The sequence below is a fragment of the Coturnix japonica genome, chromosome 2, assembly GCF_001577835.2.
Source record: "Coturnix japonica isolate 7356 chromosome 2, Coturnix japonica 2.1, whole genome shotgun sequence".
NCBI classification, from domain to species: Eukaryota; Metazoa; Chordata; class Aves; order Galliformes; family Phasianidae; genus Coturnix; species Coturnix japonica.
Window position 1 is genome coordinate 96,575,217 of NC_029517.1, and position 24,865 is coordinate 96,600,081.

Sequence of the window (24,865 nt, forward strand, 5' to 3'; positions counted from 1 at the left end):
TAATTATTGCTCCCAAAAAAAATCAGTAGTGATATTTTAATGCTATTTTCAGTTACTCAGCTCAGATAACATGGCAAATTTGTTGATTTATAATGAAAATTTGAAAATGAGCTGCTTTCAGAAAAGCGAATGGCCATGTCAGTTCTGACGGAAATGTTTTCAGATGATAATGAATCACAACACTCAGATAGATTTATATGTTACATGTTCCGACTTCCACTAGTTGTGCTCTTTACTTGTTAATATCGCAGCTCTAGGAAATACTAAGCCTCATGGAATAATAGCCATGTACTATGGAAACATTAATTTAAACAAGAGGTGTAAAATCAACATAGCCACGTGATGAGGTAGAAGGCTGAAAAATCATCGCCTCATGAATTCAACAGCAAAATTCCCACTGATTTATTTCTTTGAGTTTAAATCCCCATTCTTTAATTTGTGCCAACATCACTTCGGAGTTCTTTTTTGCCCTCTGAAATGTTTTCTCTCTCATGTTGGGTTTTTTTTAAGATTTAAACTCTTGCAACACAGAATCTTAAAAATAATTATTACAAACTAACAAGGAAATAAATTCCTACATTTGTGTAGTTCTTTTAGCTGAGAAAATTAAAATCTAAGAAAACTATCATAAGACTAGATGTTTAAATTAAATTGGGTTAAGCTGTTGAGGAATTATTTTCAAGTATGTATAATGCTACCTACCACCCTCTTCTTGAAATAAAGCATTTTGTATATATATCAACTGAATTCTTTAGAGGATTAAGCAGATTTAGATAACGATGCAGTACAAATGATCATTCATGGTCCTCTGGATTAGGAATAAAGGGTAGAATTGCAGAATTCCTTCACTGCTAACAAAATGTCTACTGTTAAATTCCCATGGAGAGCTAGAGCTCCAAACAGCTGTGTTATATTTTTAATGTATTTGTCTGGATTGAATTGTCTGTCTTCAAATACATTCAGTCTGTACAATATACATGAATTACAACAACATTGTCAAGATGTATGGGAGGAGGACAGATCAGAAATGTAAGGAATAGGCATCTCCAAATATGGTCATAATTATTCCATAAATTACTATACGACATGTCAACAGCACTATGAATAGTATTGACTTTCATTCCTGAGTTACAAAAATGTTATACATTATCTGAATTATTTATTTGAAAGAAGCAGCAAATAAAATGTCAGGGAACTGTTTGAAGTATAAATATCTTAGGTGCATGAAATACAAACTGTTCTGAATCTCAAACTTTTTACATTTTTAATCAACCAATTATGGAACACATTGTGGATGCTGAAGTACGGAAGAAATGTACCATGTGGACTGTAGAACTCTGGAAAGCTATTGAAATCTGGCCTTTAGGATAAAAGGTCAAAATTTATAAGTTCCAGATGGAATAATACTCTGAAAGCTGAAATCCCCAGGTGTAGAAGATAGAACACTAGTGCTAGTGTTCAAAGAATACCAAGAATGCGGATTTTAGAAGAATAACGTAGCAAAAAAAAAAGGAACAATGATAGTTTAAAGAGTCACCATACTACATATTAGATGTATATTTCATGCCATCTTATGGATTGCAAACAAATACTTAATCTGGTGAGTATCTTATCTTTTCTCTCTTACTGGTGATGAAAAATTACTAGTATTTTTATTTAAAAATCTTATCTATTTATTTGGAGACAAAGTGAACAACATGAACAGTGTCGGGTACCTCTCACTGGAATCAGAGGAAAATCATGTAGGCCTATTCACTACTTCTGGACTATGAAATCAGCTTGTCTGGTATTGGCAAGCTGAAGTACAATAGTATATAAAGGGGGCAACACATGTTGGCTGCAGAATTTCTAGTAGGGAAAGTAAGACTTAATCTGTGGCTGAATTTCAATAGTTCCTATTTTAGATAGAAATACATTTTTGAAGAGTAATTGTCTTCAGGTTAAAAGTGATCATCTGAATGTAAGCATCTCGGCTATATTTAACAGCATTTTGTGGCTTTCAGTCCCAAAATCGTAACAGTCCGGAGGTCTGAATGAAGCTATGAAACTAAACAGGGTGGTGATGATTTTTTTCAGACTCTTGAACCCTTCAGAAAATTGAATTATTCAAAAGAAAAAATCCAGCTATACAATTTGTATTTCTTGTTTAAAAACAAAGACAATTCTCATTAGGAAATATACATTGCCACTAGTGCAGTAATTTATTCCAGCGTTTCCATCTGTGCTAAAAATTTTTTCGTACAGAAGTACTAACTTCAGTAAGTTTTGCAGTGTGATAACATTGCTGGTTTATGTCTTTGTGATGTTCTAGTTATTGAAAATATGCAGAAAACCATTGTTGTTGGCCAGTGGACATTTTATCCCCCTCAGTCAGTGGGACAGTGGACCATTCACATGCCACATTTTAACATGCAGCTTTCTCTAGATGTCTATATGGGGGGAAAAAAAAAAAAAGTGAGGTAATAATTTTACGCTGGGAAAATTGTATTTTTCAAATATCATGTAACTGCCATTTATTTTAATATATATACAAATCTATATACAAATTATTTCATACAATCTCCTGAGAGACCAAACCAAGCTCAGGTTTCCACTTTATTTCATGATGTATACATACCAAGAGATTTTCAGTCCCTGTTCTGACAAGCTTTCAATTTGAATAAGCAAGGAAGACAAATGGAGGAAAAAATGAAATATTAATATCTGCAGTCAGAGATGGAGAACTGTGCTAGAGAAAAAGTATTGGGCTGCCAGGGGCTCCAAGAAGGAGGAGATCTGAGTGTAGGATCTGTGATTGTGTGGCACTGGCATGTGAGCACTCGCCTTCTTCCATGCCTCCTGAGGTTTGATGGGATATTTTCTTAAACCAAATCTGGTTTGCAATCCTGACTACGGCAACCACAGTTTTTCTTGTTTAGACCAGAATAACTATCCTTCATTTATTTTGGAACTTGAAACTCTTGTTCAAGTCTCTTCCCCGCAAAGGAAATGCCAAAAGGAAAAAAAAAAAAAAAAAAAAAAAAAAAGCTTTAATAACATATGGGTAACCGCAAGACTAAAGCTAGAGCAATTTTAAATGAAACTTGATCTAATCAAAGAAAAGCTGCATATTCCAACTAGTTTATTCACTCTTTTCAAAATAAAACTACAACATTACAATGACATAAAATGACATCTTTCTGTTTTCCAGAAACAGGAGTACAAGGGACTTTGTTAAATGATTTGATTACAAGTAGACCATTTACTTTAGGTGTACATATAGTAAATGTAGCCAGGAATCCCACTGCAGTCTGCTTGCTATCTTTAAGGTAGTTATAGGCACCCCGCCTAGCCTCTCATGGGAGGCATGCACAGAAGCCATATGGTAGCAAGCACACATGGAAGTGGCAGTAGAGCAGGCAGGCTCCCAGGCACTCCATGCATTTCCAGACAAAAAAACTCTTGAACAGCACTGAAGTTTGTGACTCTGGATTAATATATTTCTGCTTGTGTCTAATTCAAGCATCTTAGCCTTTTTTGGCCTGCAAGCATGAGAATTTTTCCTCATGATCATCTCATGAATACATAAAATGAATTCCCCATGCAAATATTTATATGTCTTAAACAAAGTTATTTAATTAAAGGGACAGCTTTACATACTTGTTAGTAACTGTAGACTACTGCTGGTTTGGAAAACAAAATGAATATTATTTTATTTGAATTTGCCAGGATACGTTGAAGCACAGGCTGCATGCGCCTGGGACTGAATGCAGCTGTAGTATATATGCTTGGACTACTCAGGGATCATCTGAACGAAAGCAGTAATCTCTATCAGGTGGTAGATTAAAAACATGTCTTTGTATTTTTGCTATAGGATTTTGTTGCAAAATAGCTAATGTATACTGCTAGGCCGCATGCCATGTAAATGATGTATAGCTTATGAGCTGCTCCCTTGCTCAATGGCAAACTTATGTCTTAAGAAATCAGGCAGAATATGCAGTGGTTTGCTTGAGAAAGTTTTACAGTGTGCCTTTTGCTGCTGAGCAGTAACAAATTTACCCATCTGAAATATCTTTATATGGGGATTGGTAAAGGGCTGTTTTCCTTCCCATAGTGCTTACTAACATGGAACACAATTTATACTCAGAAAAAATCCCTGCTTAGAATGTTTTCTTTCTGATAAGTAACCAATTCGGACACTTTAAATCAAATCAAGAAATGCATTTGCTCCTTTTCATGTAAAAAAATCTTATTTTCATTTACTTCTCCCATGTGTACACAGATGATAAAGTCAAGGTAGATGTTGTCCATGCAGCATTTTATTCTTTTGCATCCGTTTTCAGTATTTATGCATAATGTTTTCTATATCTTTTCTAAATTCTGGAAGAATGAATGAGGAAAATCATGAGATTATTTCCCTTGTCTCTTAAATGCAAATTGAGCGAACCAACCTAGTCAGCTATAAAAGCAGTTGATCAGAAGTGATATTCTCCTTTTAGTAACATGTTTTAGATTCATTTCCCAAAATAACTTCCTTACAGACATTTCCCATCATAATTTTTGAATATAACCTAAAAGCCAGCTATTTGAAGTGACTGATCTAAAAAGCTCACAGTCCACAAATCTTTATTACTAACTGCACACTTATAATCTGCCTTGTAACCTTTACTTCCTGTTCCAGCCCCAACCTAAAAACCCTCCCCCAAAAAGAGGAGTCATCTGCCACGCAAATCCTTAAAATTTCCAAGTTAGCCTTCCGTAAGTTACTATAATTTAGTCAAGGCATTTTTGACCCATAAATTTCACAATGCCCATACAAAACCCAATGTTGTTATGTAGGTAACTTGCAGTTCTGACAGTGAGTAGCCACATGTAGTGTACTCTTCTGGAAGAGTATGCAAGATCATCTGAATGTGTGTCAAATTTATTTTTAAATGCTTATTTAAAATTAACTTTCTTAAGCCAGCATTAACTACAAACTCACATTTTTAAAAGGATGCTTGAAAAATATCTGGAGTTTAGAAAATTCAAAAATAAATCCCAATTAATTATCCCTATATCTGCTAGGCAAACTAGAAGCACACTACACTCACTTTCCATTTTTTAATGACTTAAAAAGAAAGATCAAATCCAAACATCACATGCATGCATCCCCTCCATGTGCCCTTGGCAATCCAGCCAAATATTTTTACAGTGGCTGTATTACCTGCTGCCCTGCTGGAAGCCTGCTTCTAGCAAGCATTTCCTCAGCACAGCTAGCCTCATGAATTTCAGTAGGCTACTCACATATTTTAAACTGTAGAATGTTTAGATCTAGGAATAGTAAGGACTTCAGACTTATGCTCACTTTTAAACTTAGTATCACTGGAAATATCATTGGACATGCCAAGTGAACCGTGACGTGTCATGTGTTGAGTACTGATGTTTCATTTTATAGCCAGTAATGAGCATGGTTAACTGTACAGAATACAAATGGAAGTTTTAATTCTTAGCTGTAGTGAGAAATTCTTTCATACAAAAGGCAAAAAGGTGATGTAAAGTTTATTTTTCTTTATTTCTTAAAGGTTTGATTATACAATGACCTGTACCTAAATAGCTGGGCTGTAAGAAATGGATGACTCACATGAACACAATTTAGGATGCCCTTGTGTGGGCATAAGTTTATCTGAAAAATCCCACTAAAAAAAAACAACAAAAAGAAGCAACTAGAGGAAGACTGAAGAAATCAAATACCAAATGTTCTGATTTTTAACCTCATTGTTCTGACTAGTCTGTTTCTAATTAAAGCTCTTGGTTTCTTGTGTGATATTTGTATAATTTTGTAACATAATGTTTAGGTACTTTTCAAGGACATTTAAGTCAAATGTCCAAAATTTTATCTTAGGTATTTATATCATCAGCATTATGATGCTTATGGACCACTGACTGATGTAGAAGCTACATTGCAAATGCGCTGCCAGAAATTGGTCTCTGCCCCAGACTACAGCACATCAATTTTCACTGATAGTAACAAAGTACTGTCATTTTAAGAAGTACTTTGTTCAACTTTCATTTGTCTTTTACAATTTTTAGGTTTAGATAGCCAGTAGAAGTGATTACATAAACTGTCGCTGATTGTGAAGGCATTGTGCCCAAGCAAGAACCCCTGAAATCAGCAGGGCTGTTCCAAGCATTCACAGATTCATCTGTTAAACTGAGGAGAAAAGGAGATAAATGGCAGTATCTAATACAAGACACCTACACTGGAATTGTTTATTGACCGGGCTATCGCATATGTTGTGCTAGAACTGAAGGGTGTTCCCATAGCCATAAAGGAACAGCAAATCCCTCACATCTACAGCAAGAATCTGTACAAAACACACAATGAGATGCCTCCAGACTGATTTATTTATTTTTTTATTCTTTTGCATCAGTGCATTTGAGAAATGCCCTCTGCTGCTTATCACCAATACTGCATCATCATATTTTCCTTCATTTTCAGAAATTCGTGCTTGTTAATAAACTACTTCTCTTCATATTTGTGCTATTGTCTGCTATTATCTAAAAGTTTCAGATGCATGCAGATAGTCAATGGCAGCTAGCAGAAAGCTGCCCAAACTATTTGGTGTCAGGAAAGTAACCTATTACCAGGAAACAATTCAAATATTTCTTTGTTGCCCTTGGCAAGCAGGTGCAAGCAGGTGTGTGTCGGTACAGAAGACAGCTCAGAGGTGTAGTCCTTCTCTCCCATGTGAGATGACATAAACACGGACTCCCTCTTCCATAGGATTCTGAGGTTTTGCACTTACAAAGCCAAATCTGAATTGCAGATCTGCAGGACAACGATGGGTGTTATTACTTCTCTTTCTGTTAGACTGCTGGTTTCTATGTTATCGTGCTATTATGTCAGGTTTGGAGATCCTCAACCTAGCAATGTTTAACTCTGTATGTGTAGCTCTCCTGGCATTAGTTTCTGTGATTACACAGTATGTTACTTCTCAAATTTATAGTTAGTCCACTGGGAAGATTTTCCAAGCTCTTCCTTCCAAGTTAGCTCTGAAGTTTCAAAGCCTCTTCCAAAATTCTACTGAACATTCTGGTTTTTGTTGGCTTATAGGTAATGCAACACTGATCTCATATATATGTATATGTACATATACACATACTCTTCTTTGTTGGAAAAAACTGCACACTGAAAGGTAACTGGTACTAGTTCTTACAGCTTTCACCCTTGGCTAAAACCGGACCAGAAAGTGATTATGGTGGCAGATGTCATACAATATAATGCTGTGTTTGGTCACTTTATGATATTACCTATCACAGACAGATAGCTAGAGAGCTAGAGCACAAATGGGCTCTGAAGTCAGTCATTCAAGGAGAAATAAAAGGAATGGGTAAGTTGTCCTAGTAGTGCATAAGTCACTTCACTTCATTCTGCTGAGTGGTTCTAGGGACACTGCACTAATTTTGCTCTGGCCATGAACATTAGTCCTATCCTTTTTTGCTTGTTCTGACAATCCTCTGAGACTCATCATGAGAACAATGTATAAATTTTGCTCCTAATTCCTCTGTACACCTTCCATTCCTTAAAATTCCACATAACTTGATGCAACATTTTGCTACCTATCTATCCTGTGGATGAAATTCATTCTGTAGGCTAAAATGTGATACTCGAATAGCATCCATGCATTTGGAATTCCTGGATCACCTCCTAGACAGGAAGATATGTAATTTCTGCTGAACCAGATACTATAAGCAAAGAGCTTTAAATTCTCCTGTCATTGCAGCAAGCATATTTATAATCCATGCAAGAACTTCCATACAATCAAGTAGATAAGCATCTGAAAAAGAGCAGATGAGATAAACTATCAGCTGCTGAGTTTTTTATTTGACTACACAGAAATGCAAGCAATCTTGCTAGCCACTGCAGACAGTTCCTGCTCCTCTGAGTCTTTCTGCCGTTAACAGAACTTCTAGGGAGGTGCAGCCTGTGTGTGATGCCTCAAAGGTGAGTTCTTTTCTGTAGTAGCTCTTTTCATGCACTAAGAAATGTTTACTTTCTCACACTTCTGCAATACAGTGTAAATGCTCTTGACTCACATACAATAGACTTCTCATAGAAATTGTCCCCATGGATTTGACTAAAAGTGATCCCATACTCATAGTATGAAAAAGTGGTGGCAACGTAGCCCAGGGATGTACTGTCTGGAAGATTAATCCAAGTCTAATTCCAGACTGCTTGGTGGGTTGTCCATGCTGTACCACCTTGCATTTGGTGGGATGGCATAGCAAATCCCTGGTTAGCTAGGACTGGGTTTGTTGGATCATCTGCAGTGCCACAGAAACAAACCTAATCTGGCCTCTGGAGAGCTAGGAGGGTGCAAAAGAAACTTCACATTAGCTGGCCAGTCCTGGTCTAAGACAAAAGAAATGGCAATTGTACACAGTTAAAATAAGAACACTGACATGAGCAGTGGAATTGCTGGCTGCTTACAGCCAAAGCTTTGACTGGTGGACGATCAGCTACAATGAGATATAAGGTAAAGCTGAGGGTTTATAGTATTCTTAGCAATTCTACAAGCATTCAATGATCAGGAATAGACAAGGGATATCTTGATTTTAAACCTGAAAAATGTGCTTGTCTCTTTTAAAATTATTTTTTTACTCTTTCCAAAGAAAGATGAGATTTTCCACATGTTCTACAACTTCCTTCAGGCTCTCTGGAAAAAATGCTGTGCCTGAGAAAATACTACTTGGTGTACTTGATTTGCCATTCAGCACAATTTAGCTTCAGCCCTCCTGTATTGACATGTTGAAGTACAGCCTGTAGGGTGGTTTTTTTCATGAGCTTCAGGAGTCTGTCCAAATACAGTAATATTATCCAGATAATGCTAGATTCCAAGTTTGTTATTAAGAATTATTAGCATATTTGAAAAGCTCTGAATGTTGATTCTGGGCCATATGGCATATGAACAAAAAAGAAAAGTCCATTACGTGTAAGAAATGCTGTGAACCTCATGCGTTCTGAATGCTTGGTAATACGTGTCCTTTAAATCTGGAGTAGAAAACATAGTCTGCAGAAAACACTGCAGTATCTGTAAATGGCCAACTGTCCATCACGATGGCTTTTTTTGGCTTCCTTAGGTCCATAGAAAAATAAGTACTTCAGTTTGATTTTTGTCACCACTGCTCTGAAATTAATACAGAAAATGCAGTGTCTTCATTAGTATCATTCCGGGCTATTTTTTTAATTATCTTGTGACTCAGCATCTCTCATTCAATTGTAGAAAATATAATTTCCATTGTAATAGCGGCACATTTGATTGAATTTTCATGCTGTGAATAAACCCTTCTGCACATCTGGTATTTCCATGTAATAGTTGATACTATTTCTTTTGTAACAGCTGAAACTGGAATTTGCGTCGCAGAAATGTTTGGTTGTACTGAAGCACTGCAGCCAATATGAATGTGCATATTTATGGCAGTTTACAGATCTCTACTTGGAAGGAGCATTATCGTACACAATAAAGAATTCAGCAATATGTATCAAAAGTCATTTTCACATGCAGGAAACAACAGTGTTGTTCTCTGGGTACCTTCACTAGATATGTCAAATGTCAAACTTCTATAACATTACAGGGAAATGCATTCACTGAGTAATGAAATGCAGAAGCCAGTGTCCAGTATTATTTTGGTAGCCTGTCTACATTATCCTGAGAAAAGAAAAGGTAACTGGACACAAATGCATTCATAATAAATAACCGCTTTGATCCACAGTCAGTACAGTAACATCTGGCACTATAATTTCACATAAACGCTGCTTACGTAGAATTTAACAGTAAATTTCAATCTAACATCTTTCTTCAGTATTTATGTTACTTTTGTCATACATACAAGCACACATGCAATTCCCTGAGGTCATGGCTCTGAGATATGCCCTACATACGCTGAGCTTTTAGCCATAGGTCCAGTGGCTGCAGCTTGGATGCTGTTGACTGCTTCTCACTCTTGATTTTGTGATTGTCAGTTCAGTTAGAGCAATGGTTACAATCTCTTGTAGTGTCAGGTCTAATTCAAGCAATAAATACTATTTATAATCAGTAGGAAATGGTTGGTTGTTTTTTTTTTTTTGTTTTTTTTTTTTCCCTGTAAGCTCAATTTGACCTTTTTCTGCTGTGCTTCAAGTCTTAGTTGAACATGACTTTTTACTCCCTCAAAGCAGCAGTGCACTGCGCTCTTGATTTCTTTGGTTTCTAGTATACTAGCAGTGTTTATAAAATTCAGCTACAGTGTCTATTGCAGACTGAATTCTTTCATCACAGTGCCATGGATTCATTTTCTTTTATATCATGAGGGAAAGCATGCAGAATGTAAGCTCTGCTCAGATACATTCTACAGCGTAAATGATTTTCTTTCTCCAGCAAGGTCAGGCACACTAAGTATATGACTTCCAACAATTTGTATTTGAACAACCAAAGGAACTGAGGAGCACCTGGACTTTGTAGGAATGATGCAGATGAATTCAATGGCAGCACAGAAGCTGGTCCCATTTCTGCAGTAGCTGAATAGAAAGGATGCAATACTGTAACAACTATTCCATGAATCCATAGAAATACCAGATGAAAGTGTGGTCCTGGTTACAACAGGCAAAAGCACAAAGCAATCAAACCACCAAAAAACCCTAAGATTTAGAGGGTCCCTAAATTTCTCTTTACCCAAGAAATATCATCCTCTGTCCGATACCAGTCTTGCAAGCCCAAAGCTCTCTTGAGAAATGAGACATTTAGTTCACGTTATGTATATGAAGCAACTGGACCAACAACCAGATCATCACCTAACAGCAAACAGGCAGGAAACTAACAGAGATGTTTATTTTAACCACGTATGATGAGAGTGACGGATCAACCTCCCAATGCTGTTTTAGTTTTGTTCTAGTTTCAACACTGAGAACAATGACAGTATTTCAAAGGCTGCTTTACTGAAGTAGTTAATAACTAAAAAATTAGATGCTAGAGTTGGAAGGGGGGGGGGGGGGGAGGGAGTGTGAATGAAGCCTATGTTATAAAGGAATAGGAAATTACTAAAGGCAAGGAAATGCAAAAGGAAGGGGGAAAAAAAAGTAGGGCAGAGACATAAAAGGCAGAAAACAAAGAAACAAAGCACTGACAAAGAAGTTATACTAATAGTGAACATTTCCTTTCTAGACGTTACTAAGGTGACAAAAAATACTCAGTAAATAACAAAATAAAGGAATACAGAGCTGTTTCTACAAGTGAATGATATTAAATCTGTTACAGAAGCAGACTCAGGCCTGAAGCAGTCCAGCTTCAATATTTTTCTCTCTTCTTCTGAGGCAATACCAAATCCTCTGGTCAATTCTGGACAGTCTGGAGTTAAAACTATATCTAGATGGAACCGTTTTAATCAAGTTTTGTTTTGTAAAATTAGTTATTTACATTTGAGTGTGAAAATGAGTTACAGAATCTGGGAAGGTTCTGTGAGGATGAACTACCTTCCATGGGTCACATCCAGATGTAACACGAAGACAGGGAGGAAGAATGGGACAAGCTTAAGGTTGGAGCCCCATGCAACATCTGAGCACTCCAAGGGCAATCAGGGCAGCCGCTGCTGCTTCCTCTAGGGCTGCCCTGTCCTTCTCGGAGTGAAATAGCCTTAGTGTTAAGCTTCTTTGGACTGATTTTTGTTTGTTTGTTTTTCTAGTGAACTGTGCATTCGTGCAAAACTATAGTTTTACCACTATGGATGCCAACAGTCCAGCATTGCTGCTGGGGAGGGATGAAGGATGGCACGGGGACAAACCAAATGAACACACAAAGCCTAAAGAATCCGAAATTCATTTCAGTCTAAGTAAAAAACGTCAAAACGTTTCAACACTATTCCCCCAATACTTTAACAGCCGGGGAGGAGGGGAGGAGATAGGGGAGAAGCCCCCACCGTAATATCCTGTAACTCAGGAAGGTGTGTTAAACCCACAGCTTTCCATGTAGTGGGCATCTTAATCCTAAATCATCCAATAAAGAAGAACATCCTTCAGGCTTTTACCAACCCGGCTTTCACCAACTCCTTTGTTTATCCTGCACCAGAACGGAGCTTTTCTCCCCGCTCTCACAGGATCCCCGCTGCCACGGGCTCCTCCTGAACCCACACCTCCTCGGCGGGGGGCTCCCGCTGCTTAATTTCGACGCGGCCGGAGGAACCGGGAGGACGCAGGCGGGAGCCCCGCAGCCTCCCGCAGCCCCGGGGCAGCCGCCCGCCCGCTCGGAGCTCCCGACCCCAAGCAGTGAGTAGGCGTCGGTGAGGAGATCGCGGAGCGGGGGAGGGCTGGCTCACAGCTTTTCGGCAGAGCCGGGAGCGTCGCGAATGGGGCCGGGCGCCCTGAGGCGCCCCGCGGGACGGCAGGGAAGGGGGCTGCGAGCACAGCCGCGACGCCGAGCGCGGGATGGCGCCAACGGGCACCGACCGACCGACCCCGGCGACCCCGCCCCGGCAGCGCCCTTCGCGTCCCAGGGGAGCCGCCCCGTCCGCCCGCCCTCCGCGCGGCACTACGGGAGTTGTAGTGCGGCCCCCCTCCCCGCCGCCCCCAGCCCAGGGGGGAGAGAGGCGCCTCGGCCGCTCTCGCGAGGCTTTGGCGGCGGGCGCGCTCTTGCTCTCGGGCGGCCTCCTCGCGAGGGCGGCCGCCGGCGGCGGGGGGACGTTTAGTGCGGGCGCCATTCCCCCCGCGTGACGTCGTAGTGCATTGTTGTGAGCGGAGCGGAGCATCCCTCAAGCTGTCAGCTGTGCCGCCGCGGCGGGGAGCCGAGCCGGCCCGGCCCCCTCCTCCCCCGCCTCCTCCCTCCTCCCCCCCCCGCCCCTCCCGCCCCGGGGCTCGGCGGCTCGGTGTCAACGTATCATTGTCCGTGCGGAATCTCCCTCCGTGGCCCCCCCACCCTCACACACTCCACCTCAAGCTCCCCTCCCGTCCGCCCTCCCCCCGCCCCCGCCCCCCACCGAACCACCTCAATGAGATGCAAACATGAAAGACAAGAGGAAGAAGAAGGACCGCACCTGGGCCGAGGCTGCCCGCCTGGTAGGTGCCGCGTAGCATTGTGTGTGTATGTGAGTGTGTGTCTGTGTGTGTCTGTGTGTGTGCGCTGAGTGTGCGCGCCGCCCGCGTCCCGCCGCCGCCGCTTTGTTGGCGGCCGTTGGGGCGTGGGGAGGGAGCGAGAGAGGGCGGCAGTGCGTGTGTGACGGAGGAAGTGTGCAACGGAGTGTGTGTGTGTGTATGAGTGTGTGTGTATGAGTGTGTGAGGGAGGGAGTGCGCGAAGGTGTTAGGAAGTGGGCGAAGGAGTGTGTTGTGAGGCTGTGTGTGAGTGTGCGAAGGAGTGTGAGTGTGTAAATGAGGGAGTGAGGGTGTGTGCGAGGGAGTGTGTAACGGAGCGTGTGCGCGGGAGGGAGCGCGCGAAGGTGTGAGGGTGTGTGAGCCTGCGAAGCTGAGTGTGAGTGTGCAAAAGTGTGTGAGCGTGGAAAGGAGGGAGAGCACGAGTGAGTGAGAAGGACGGGGAGTGTCTGAAGGCGAGGCGGGGAGTGTTCGGCCGTGGGAGTGTGAATGGGGGTGCGAAGGCTCGAGGGAGGCATTGCCCGTAGGGAGGCGGAGGGCAGTGGGTGCGCGGCTCCTGCCGGGCTGTGTGAGTCCGAGCCCGCCCGACCCTCTGCTCCCCTCCCGTCCCCGTGTGGAGTGGAGAAATAGCCGCGTCCGTTCGGCGGTGTACGTGTGAGGAAATGCCTATTCTTTTCTTCTTTTGCGTGTGCGTGTATGTGTAAATATCCAGGGATTGTTTTTTTGTCTCTCTGAGTTCGTGCATCAGATATCCCGAGCAAAATCCCTCGGTTTCATTACAGAGAAAAGTGAAATAGCTGCGAATTGCCTCTTCATCCTGTTAGCGTGAGCAGGAGGGCAGGGGTGAGGGGCAAGGACATCAGAGAGAACTCTCATCCTGATTGCCCTCCTCCCTCTCTACTTTCTCAACTGAGCGGGGAAATATCCAGGGCAATCAAACCCACGGGTGCTCTGGAGACCTGCTCTGTTCCCACTTCATTAAGAAACTGTCTCCTCTTACCTACTGTATCCATTTTCACGATTCTCTGTTACTGTTTCTCTAAGTGTAACAGAATACACTGTTGATGTTGTTTTTCAGTTTCCGAGCGTGTGTGGGTTCTCTCCATTCTAGGAATCTCGCAACAGTCTATGCACGATACAGCATGTGTGCTCGTACGTGTTTCTGTGTGTGTCTTCTGCAAACTTGCGTCTGGCTGAGCTTCACTTCAGTGCTTAGAAAGATGACAAAGCAGGGAAGGCACATTGCTGCTTATATTGCTTTATTTCTTTCTGTTTAAATTTGTAATTTAATTTTATTGTTTTTTTGTATCCGCGTCAACTTTGCGTTTTTACCCACCTCTGATATAATTGCCTAAAAGTAACACCTCTGGTAATGGTGCATCTGTTGTTGGTAATGGGTATTGATGTCATATTTCTATTAGTTACACTCTACGAGACATTCCTTGTCAAAATGTTTTCCCCCTTGTATGAATTCCTACGTAGGAAGTTGAGCCTTCCTCTCCTATATAAACAATTATGAGGTATGAGACAGACACAACCTATAGATGTCTCTGTAAACTGTCCATAGGTGTTCTCATGTGCTTGGTCAGTGCTAAACTCTGCTGTGGTTCATTCCGTGTTCCACAACATTTTCTACTATCTCAGCTTTAGCGTAGATGTTATAATATAAGTAATAGGTAATAGTCTTGTGCGGGTTGGAAGGGACCTTAGAGATCATTGAGTCCAACCCCCGGGATTCGAGCCTCTGTGTAGCAGAGCGGCACTTCTACCACTTGCGCCACAGGGGGATTCGAACACCAGGGTCACCTTTATCTAGTTTCTCACAATTGTGAGGAAAGTTTAGCTGCAGTAAGACACCGTTTACCAAAGTAGCGGTGGCAGCGGGTGTTGCTGTAGCGCATGTTTTTTGTTCAAGCTTTAAACAGGCAGCTTGCATTTGAAAGTCTGTCAGTTCTACCAAATGCTTTTCGAACTTTGAAGTGGTGGCTGCAGCCGCTACTGTAAGCTGTCTTTTGTTTGACAAATGTACAGAAAGGAATTTTAATGTGTATTTATTAAAATTGCTGTTCCCATGTGGGCCAGTATGCGGAAAAGTTTAAGAGCCTCTGGGGAACAAAGGCTGAGCCTGCGCTGAGGAGGAGGACTTAAGGCTCTCTTCTACTTTTGTGCTGTCCTATCACCTAACACTCTCCCTAGAAGGGTCATGATTTGCTAAAATCCAGTAAAAATGATACTTTGCTGTGTGTAAGTGGTGGAGGTGGAGGTAGCAGGACTAGGGGAAATGGGTCCAAGTTGAAGGAGGGAAGATTTAGGTTGGATATTAGGGGGAAGTTCTTTACTCGGGGAGTGGTTAGGCCCTGGAACAGGCTGCCCAGGGAGGTTGTGGATGCCCCGTCCTTGGAGGTGTTCAAGACCTGGTTGGACGGGGCCCTGGGCAACCTGATCTAGTAAAGGTGTATGTTTGGTGGCCCTGCCAGGCAGGGGGTTGGGAACTACATGATCCTTGAGGTCCCTTCCAACCCGGGTTGTTCTGTGATTCTGTGATCTGTGAGATGCGTGAGATCCTCTGTGTGCTTTTGTCTGGACTCCTGGGGCTTGCTGAGGTACAGAAAACTTGTCCCAAGTCTGTTATGTGAGCAGTGTGTGGCACTGCTCAGACTGGCGGCCGTCCTGCGCGGAGCTTTGGCAATACAGTGATGTGCCTCTGCAAATCGCAATAAAAGATTGAAGCTAAAATTGCCACTCCTTACAGTGTTTTATGTTAGGACCCTGATGGTTCATTACGACTTCGTTTTCTTGGGATGCATCAATAATGTATTACTGCAAGGTTTGATTAAATCAATTTCTTTCCAACAGCAAGTAAACAATGAAGTGATTGATACCTACTCACGAAAAACGACTCATGAGTCGCCTAGATCGATATGATGTAAAATCATGTAGTACTGAATTATTTTTAGAAACAAGAGATTGAATTAATACACAGCAAATGTATGGGAATTTATGTGTTATATTTTCTACAGAAACCCTTAACGTTACTCCAGTATTGAGCTTTCAAAACCAAGTGCTCAAACGTATGAAAGGAGAAAGGTAACCCTGCTAGTGTTGCTTTTTCATTCTGTTGTGCGTCTCCATCTATTACAGTCTGGACTTAAAATGATGTACTTGCATGATAGATTTCCTAGTACTTCAGGTTCATTCACAAGAGCTGCTGATATTGTTCATTTTATGTTCTTTGTTTAACGTGAAGTGCCGTGCTTCATTTCCTTTAACTCTTTCCAAATCTATGCTAAAATATATTTTTCTTCTCCGTGTCAGGCACCCACATGTCGCTATTGTTAGCAATGTCCAGTAGCTTCCCAAATGCAAATGATTCTGTGGCATCCCTATAAAGTGAAGTATTTCAACTTCTGCTTAAGCCGTGCGGAGTCGAGGCATGGAAAGATTAAGTACCTTACTCGAAGCTGCATGGGAGATATGGGGGAGAGGCAGTTATCGTACCAACAGTGTCTTTGTAGTAGTCCTGCTTCTTAGTCATAAAATCATCTTCCTTCTGTGGCTACACTTTTGCTTCATTCACTCTCTATTACTATTTCTCTCACAGTAATTATGAAAGAAATGGATATGGTCATGTCTCTATTCAATCTATATTGAAACTCATAATTCACCATGTAATAGTTGTCATGGATAAAAAGGAGTACAAAAACTGGACTCGAGCCTGAAATCATTACACAGCTCTCCATTTCCCACATTCACAATGAAAGAAAGAGAAGTGCTTCAGAAAAATATATTACGTGACAGTCTTAAAATACATTGTAATGTGTAAGCCTAAGTGGTGAGGCTCCACACTGACAGGCGGTGTTGCATTTCTATTTCTTCTATTTGATTAAAAGCTCTTTGAAAACTCAAGTTTCTGCAATGCGGGGCTTTTTCACAACACTTGATTTTTTAGAACTGAAGCAGCAGAGGACTCCCGTTATATTCAGCTCTTGTTGTAAATACCGTGTTTGTGATATAAGCAGTAAAACAGGGGCCGTTGGAATGCACTGTATTGGAACTTGCATTTTGTGGAAGAAGCCTCCTGCAGAGAGCTGAACCTTGCTGTGTGACACTCACTTGGGTTTTTTTTCTTCTCATGCAAGTCTGCTTATCTTAGGGCAAGCATAACCCAGCTTACAAGCATTCCTGAGAAATGAACGCATGTGTGCAGGATCAGTGGAATGGTGGCATACCACTAACAGTTCGTGTTACAGAACCCGTTTTGTACTACATGCATTTTGATGGACAAAATTGCAACCTGTCTTTGCAACCTGCCCAAGGGCAAACCTTTGTTATAGACCCGGTGCGCCAACTCTCAGATACTTGTGGAAGACTCGGCAACGTTTGTTCACAACGTAGGCATCATCTCGTCTCCATTTATTTATTTGGGTAGTTGGTTAGTAAGTTTAGTTGCTTTTGTGTCAGATAGACTAAGATGATAGTGTGCCCTGGTGGCGCAGTGGTAGGAATGCTGCTTTGCAACACCGGGGCCCGGGTTCAAATCCCCCCTGTGGCGCAAGTGGTAGAAGTGTCGCTCTGCTACACAGGAGGCTCGAATCCCGGGGGTTGAACTCGATGATCTCTAAGGTCCCTTCCAACCTGCACGAGACTGTGATACTGTGATGTTGCACTTAAGATCAAGACCGAAAGAAAACTTTTAAAGAGAGGAAGGCATCCTTCCTCTGTCTTGCTGTTGATCCCCGTGTGATTAAGCTGTTGTTATTTTCTAGTCATACATGGAACTCATAAAAAATGAATGGCACCAAGCACATGACTAGTTCAAGCAATTTGAAATTATTTCAGTTGGAAAAACTTCTATCTCTTTAATTTTAGCCGTTCTTAAGCTCACAGGAACTCTCGTGCTGTTCTGAAAGACTTCAGATACTGATTTGTCTCTCAACAGTTTAATGCCATAAGATACAGTGCAAGAAATATCATAATGAAAATTGCTGAGTACAAAGTGTGTCCAAGGATACTGTGCAGCAATAACCCAACCTGTATCATTGGTTATGACTGCTGGAGGTAGCTTGATATTGATCTAGAAAAGCAGGAGCCTGAACAAAGTGAGTTCAGGCTGCCCGCCTCATGAATGCAGAACTCAATGTGTGTTTGAAGTGGAGGATGTCTATGAAGAGTGATAGTAACATTTTGTGATAGTGTTCAAAAATGATTTGTTTTATGCACAGCTTGTCCTTATTACTGTTTTCTTGTCTTTCCTATACGTGGTGTTTTGAAACACTACAGTTAAGGTACCACTGTTTAACAGTAAAGCAGAAGAAGATCTGAAGAATGAGAACTGTAGCATTTGTTGGGTTATTCGTGTCTTGCTTCATTTCTTCTCCAAGGTTTTTGCTCTCTTTTCTCTATTTTTATTTATTCTTTTTCCTGAATGAAAGGTTTTCTTACATTACTTGAGCTTGTCTGTACTTTATTGGTGCTATAGAGTGCTCTTGTGGTTCAGCTGATGTGTGAATTTTGGGTGAGTAATATTCATGCCTTAGTTCTTGAATTTCTTGTACTAGTCTCCTGACTGGATCCAGCTTTTAATTAACAGCTGTTCCGTTGTTGGCATAAACTTTAAGGAAATTATGCTAATTAATTAAGAAATGGATGCTGGGAAAAAACAAAACAAAAACACAAAAGCATGAAAAAACAGCAAAAACTCACTGGAATTGTTAGCTTGTATCTTACTGTTTAATGTGACTATCTGCCCAAATGCTGATTGAGCTTCGTCTGCTCTGCTAAGATAGTGGAGTTGAAATAGATCGTATAATGGTATGGAACTATTTTAGCATTATGTCTTCATATTTGAAGACCACAACTGAAACAAAAAAAAAAAAAAAGGTCTGTGTAGCTCGACTATTGATGATAATCCCTTTGACTTTTATCTTAAGACTTCATTTTTGTTACTATAAATACATTTTAAAGCAATGAGAAAGGAGCTTCATGTATCTCTAAAAATAGGAGATTTGACATGACTTTGTTTTACAGCATTAAGGATTTCTTTGTTGTTGGCTTAACACAGACTTACTATTATTTTCTGTATTTGTTCTGATTTAATTCTTTTTCAGACATGCAGAAACATTGTAACTTGGGAAGTTTTGATGGTCTTTGCCTTTGATCCCCAATCAATGTGTTTTTTGAAGAGCTATATTTTATTTTGGTTTGCTCCAGGGTTTTATTCGGTTAGTTTTATTCAAAGTAATTTTTGCATTTGTTAGACAAGGTTGAATCTGCATCTATTTCTTTCTGAGGTTGTGGTTTTTTGTTTGTGTGAAATATTACAGAAGTTAATATATATATATATTTGAAACACTACAGTTAAGGTACCACTGTTTAACAGTAAAGCAGAAGAAGATCTGAAGAATGAGAACTGTAGCATTTGTATATATATATATGTTATATGTATATATATATATATATGTTTTAGCTCTTCTTCTGCCTTCCTCTAGGGCAGACAGGGAGGAACAAAGATTCCAGCCCTTAGCAGTGCAGACCTTTAGGAAATCCAAGAATGGGATCTGTTCTGAGTGGAGTCACAGTACTTGTACCAACTGGGTTAAAGTAGGAGAAGCCCCTTCAAGGAACCTAAATATGAGGATTCCTCAACAGTGAGGCAGTGTTATCAGCTTTTAAAAGTGTGGTTTAATGCTCACTGATACACTGAATGTGCTCCCAGTGGCTTCCAGCTTTCTTTGTAGAAGAACGTCCAATATTTTGCTGTGATATTGCATGCTTCTATTGGAATAATAGTGTTTTTTGTTTTGGTTTGTTTTTTCATTATTCCATCAGTTCCCAAATTCCTAACAGGCAAGATTTGATCGGTTTTACCTAAAACTCAAATCATAGAATCAATTGAGTTGGAAGAGATCCTTAAAGATCACCTTGTCCAACTCTTCTGTAATGAACAGGGACATCTGCAGCGACATCAGGTTGTCCAGAACCCCATTCAGCCTGACCTTGAGTGTCTCCAAGTATGGGGCATCCATCACCTCTCTGGGCAACCTGTTCCAGTGCCTCACCACCAGTAATGTAGAACACTTCATTATATCCAATCTAAACCTGCAGCTAAGGTAAGCTTTGTTGAGATTACCAGTCTCTGAATATCATGGCTTAAGCAAACCCGTGTGACGGAGCACTGGAACAGGCTGCCCAGGGAGGTGGTGGAGTCTCCTTCTCTGGAGATATTCAAGACCCGACTGGATGCCTACCTGTGCAATGTGGTGTAGGGATCCTGCTTTGGCAGGGGGGTTGGACTCAATGATCTCTAGAGGTCCCTTCCAACCCCTACAATTCTGTGATTCTGTGAAACCAGTCCTGAGTTATGTCCAGTTATGATTATAATACTTTATCATGGCTATCATGAATATCAGGATAGAATTAGTAAGCCAGCTGGCAGTAAATGCCTTGTTTGTTGGTCTTCTTCATTCTAAGTTCACTGATTGAGGCTGTGGACTGTGGATACTGCTAGAGGGATCTATGGCAGCAGCACTGGCTCTGGTCTAAGCATGTTCTGATGCTTCTTGCACTAGAACAAGAAACTGGGGTAATCAGATGTTTTCCATTTTCATTCTTTGAATGTTGAGTTTCAGCTCTTCAATGGCTTGACACAGCAGGGCAAAGTCTTTGTGGACACTGACATGTTGTTTCTTCCTTCAGTATTGGTGGAATATTTAGACCAGGTTTTTAACATTTTGGGTCTGGCTATTAATTGGCCAGTGTGGCATCCTGTACCTCAATTGTCTGAGGCAGACTTGTTTTGTAGAGTACCATTTAGTTTCTACCTGACAACCTTTGCTGTTATCAGCAAGCACTGGTTCAGAAGGTGCTCTGAAGCACCAGGGGTATTCACAAACTCATTAAGAGAACTGTGCTAAAGTTCTGAAATTTTTTCTACATTGGACATTTTCTAAGTGACTTCTTGTGAGTTTGGAGCATAAAAATTATTTAAAAGGTGGAAATTATATACTGTGTTTTAAAACTGGCTCTCCTAAGTACATGGGTTGGTTTAGTTGAGTCTGTGATGAATATCTTCTTGCTGCTTGTAGAGACTCAACTTCAGAGATCATTAAAGTAGAGTGATAGAATGTACTGAGTTGGAAGGGACCTTTAAAGATTTTCTAGTCCAACCATTCTGCCATGGGCAGGGACGTGTTTCTGTAGGTCAGGTTGCCCAAAGCCCCATCCCACTCAACTTCATCCTGTGGGAGACAGTCACATCCTACATGGGATCATTAAACTTAGATGTTCAGGGAATGCTGCTGTCTCTACAGTTTCAAAAGTGTTCCTTGCTAGGCGAGTGTGTTGGTTTAGTAGGTGATTTGGGGAACTTAACGTAGGTGTTTTTTCTCTTTCTTATCGTGATCTTGATTGTGCATAGATGGAGCTATGAATTTGGTAAAGCAGTCATTCTGATCAGCATTTATATTGCTTTATCCTGTTAGTTCTTTGTGTAACTTGATGTCTAGAGAAGGAAAAGAGCCTTGATCAGAGCATACACCAACCATTTCAATTGACGTTTAGCATCCTGGAGATCATGCCTAACTCTATGTAGTTCACTATAATTGATGAGTTTCTTTTTGAAATGTCTATGGAATCTATTAAATCATAGTCCATCTTCTTGTCCCACATAACTTCCTGCATTTATGACATGAAACTTCTTTATATATGAGGAGGCTCTACCACAACCATTGCCTAAGTGTGTGTCCTTCAGTAATCGATACCTTTGTTATTTTTTCTTTTAGTCTCATCAGTTTTGACTGAACAAATTCCAGACTCAGATATTTCAGTTCTTCAAATGTGGGGTTGATTTTTTTTGTTTTGTTTGTTTGTTTTAAGATAAAAGTTGATTCATTTTGTGTCTCAAAGTTCCCAGTTATCTGCTAGCTGCTGGGATGTCTGTTGGCATTTTTGTATCAGAGAAGCATGTGATGTTTCATGTCACCACGTATCTGCCAGTGCTTCCTAGCAAGGTAACTGGGGGTGCGGTGGGGGGAAGGTTGCTTGGCCATGTCCTGTTTTTCTTCTGGGCTGAAATTCTGACAGCTTGCTCAACATGAAGATATTCTTTGACTTTCATTTAATGGTGCTTAGTCACTTTGTCTGTCTCTTTTGACAACTTTTAATACCTAAAATCCGTGGATGTTCTCAGCAGTTTGATGTAACAATGCTGCAGCAGGTCCATCCTTACAGCAGTAGTGCTTAATATCACAGTATCACAGTCTTGTGCGGGTTGGAAGGGACCTTAGAGATCATCGAGTCCAACCCCCGGGATTTGAGACTCTGTGTAGCAGAGCGGCACTTCTACCACTTGCGCCACAGGGGGATTCGAACCCGGGCCTCCGGTGTTGCAAAGCGGCACTTCTACCACTGCACCACCAGGGCACGTGATATTATATATTATTATATATATAATATATATAATATATATAATATATATAATATATATAATATATAATATATATAATATATTTCATTCTGTTTCATAATTTGTTTCATTCGTAACATAGGTTTTTCCAAGCACTCACCTTCTATTTTAAAAACAAGGTAGAATAGATTAGTGGGACTCGTTCTGTAGCTGTGGAACGAGCTCAATAAATCACTGTTTCAAGTAAGTTACTACTGTAGGTATCTTAGTGCCTTTTTGCTACTGTTTTCAAGGTGACCACTGTGTAAAGTACTGAAGGTGTCAGAGACTAAACAGCACTTGTGTGGATTGTTCTCATACTCAGCTCTCAGTTTGAAACTTTTTTTTTTGGCCAGAATCAAGAGAAATCTGTGTAGCTAGTTCTGCTACATTGGCAGTCCTTGCCGAATAGGTTGTTTGTCTTCCTTTTGTCGTGTTCCCAGGATGCTGCGCTGTCAAGTTGTACTGCATTATTGAATATCTGTTGTCTATTAGGCAAACATCAGAGGAATGGCTGGATACTTCAGCAAGTGGTTGGGTCCATTGGGCCGAATCATAGGAATGAAAGGTGAAACTCTAGTATGCGGCATGATCTGCTGCTTATTAGACCATTATTTTAAAAGATTAATGGCCTTCTTTACCATGCCTGGTGTATGTGTTGTAGTGGTTTTACCCTGATCAGCAGCTGAACTCTGACACAACCGCTCTCTCATTCCCCTTCCTTAAAAGAAGAGGGGGTGTAGTGGCAATGATAAGTCATAGCCTGAACCAGTGATTGAGCACCTGGTGGGAAGGCAGGGCCAACCCAGGGGAGCTCAGGTGCAAGCAATGAACCTGAATGATTGGAAGGGGTGGAGCCAGGATCCACACCTTCCCAGACTTCATTTAAGGGTCTCTTATAAGGGATCCCTGCCTACCTGAGGCCTTCTAAAGCTGAGCAGCTCTTTTCCTTCGTTTCTGTATCTTTGGCTTCTGCATTTGGGCTTGTTCTCATTGCTGTAGCAAGACTTTGCCACCCTGCTATTATGAACCAATTATAATATTACGGGGGAGAAAATAAAATGATAAAGGGCTCAAGGGTTAAGGCAAGAACAGGGAGGTGGCTTGCAGATTACTGTCACGGGCAAAATGAACTCCGTGTAGGGAGGTTAATATACATAAGTTGCTCTGAAAGTAATGCCTCCTCCTACTTATTTCCTTGGAAACTACAAGAGATACAAAGAGCACAATAACACTGTTTGATGGAGTGAATTCTCAGCTACAAAACACTGTTTTTCAACATAGTTGTCACTGTTAGCTGGAGCATGTCCATGTCCAAAGAAGGGCACAAGGCGTGTGTAGGCCTTGGAGAATATGCCCTAGGAGGAGAGACTGAAGGAACTGGGGTTGTTTAGTCTGGGGAAAAAGGAGGCTGAGGGATGTCCTTATTGCTCTCTTCAAATAGATGAAAGATGTTTACAGCAAGAGTGGGTTTGGTCTCTTCTCACAGGACAAGGGGAAATGGCCTTAAGTTGTGCTGTGGGAGGTTTAGGTTGGATATCAGAAAAGACTCCTTTACAGAAAGGGTTGTGAAGCACTGAAATAGGCTCCCCAGGGAGGTAGTTCAGTCACCATCCCTGGATGTGTTTAAAAACTGTTTGGATGTGGTGCTCAGGGACATGATTTAGTGGAGGTTTGTTAGAGTTAGGGTAGTGTAGTTAGGTTGTAGTTGGGCTTCATGATCTTTAGGCCTTTTCTAACCTGAGCAATTCTATGATTTCTATCAGCAGTGAATGAGAGCCTATGTGCCATGCTTGGAAAAATCTGCATGGCTGTCCGGAATATGGCTTGTTCATGTTACTGTTTCCCCTGCTGAAATTTACTACCCACTGTATCACTGTGCTTACATCCACTGTTTGATCTTCATAAAGTTCAGCAATTCTTCTGCTAAGAGGAATTCAGTAACACACCCTTGCTTCATACACTCTTCCATGTCAGACACCATTTTATCAGACTGCCGCTCTGCTGCCATCTGTCACACAGCAGCAAGATGTAACAGAATACTGATGGAATGATTCAACCTCTGCTGTCATTACCATCAACGTCTGCCTCTGATGTTGCTGACCAACATAATAAAATGGGAGGTATTACGTATGGAGCAGTCCTCATAGTTTATTGCCTGTTACTAGACTAGAGAAGTGAGTTTGTAATCCTTGAGTCCTAGAATGGTTTGATTTGGAAAGGATCTTGAAGATACCTTGTTCCAACCCCCAGCTGTATGCTGAGACACCTTTCACTAGATGAGCATCACTTGGATGCTTCTGGGGATGGAATAACCACAATGTCCCTGGGAAACTTGTTGCAATTT

General features: G+C 41.1%; 1 protein-coding gene and 1 long non-coding RNA gene across 2 annotated transcripts in view; one reads left to right on the forward strand and one right to left on the reverse strand.

Moving 5' to 3' along the window:
• Positions 1-5,514: 5,514 nt before the first annotated feature.
• LOC116652956 lies at positions 5,515-13,084 on the reverse strand. The gene is made up of 2 exons (XR_004306214.1): positions 13,024-13,084; positions 5,515-6,790 (listed from the first exon to the last, which is right to left on the reverse strand). It is a non-coding gene; the product is annotated as an uncharacterized LOC116652956 (long non-coding RNA).
• ASXL3 (ASXL transcriptional regulator 3) overlaps positions 12,935-24,865 on the forward strand; it is a 129,475-nt gene continuing 117,544 nt past the window's right edge. The window contains exon 1 of the mRNA XM_015855545.2: positions 12,935-13,045. Coding sequence (XP_015711031.1) covers positions 12,992-13,045 — 54 coding nt within the window. The 5' untranslated portion in view covers positions 12,935-12,991. The remainder of the gene's footprint in view (positions 13,046-24,865) is intronic.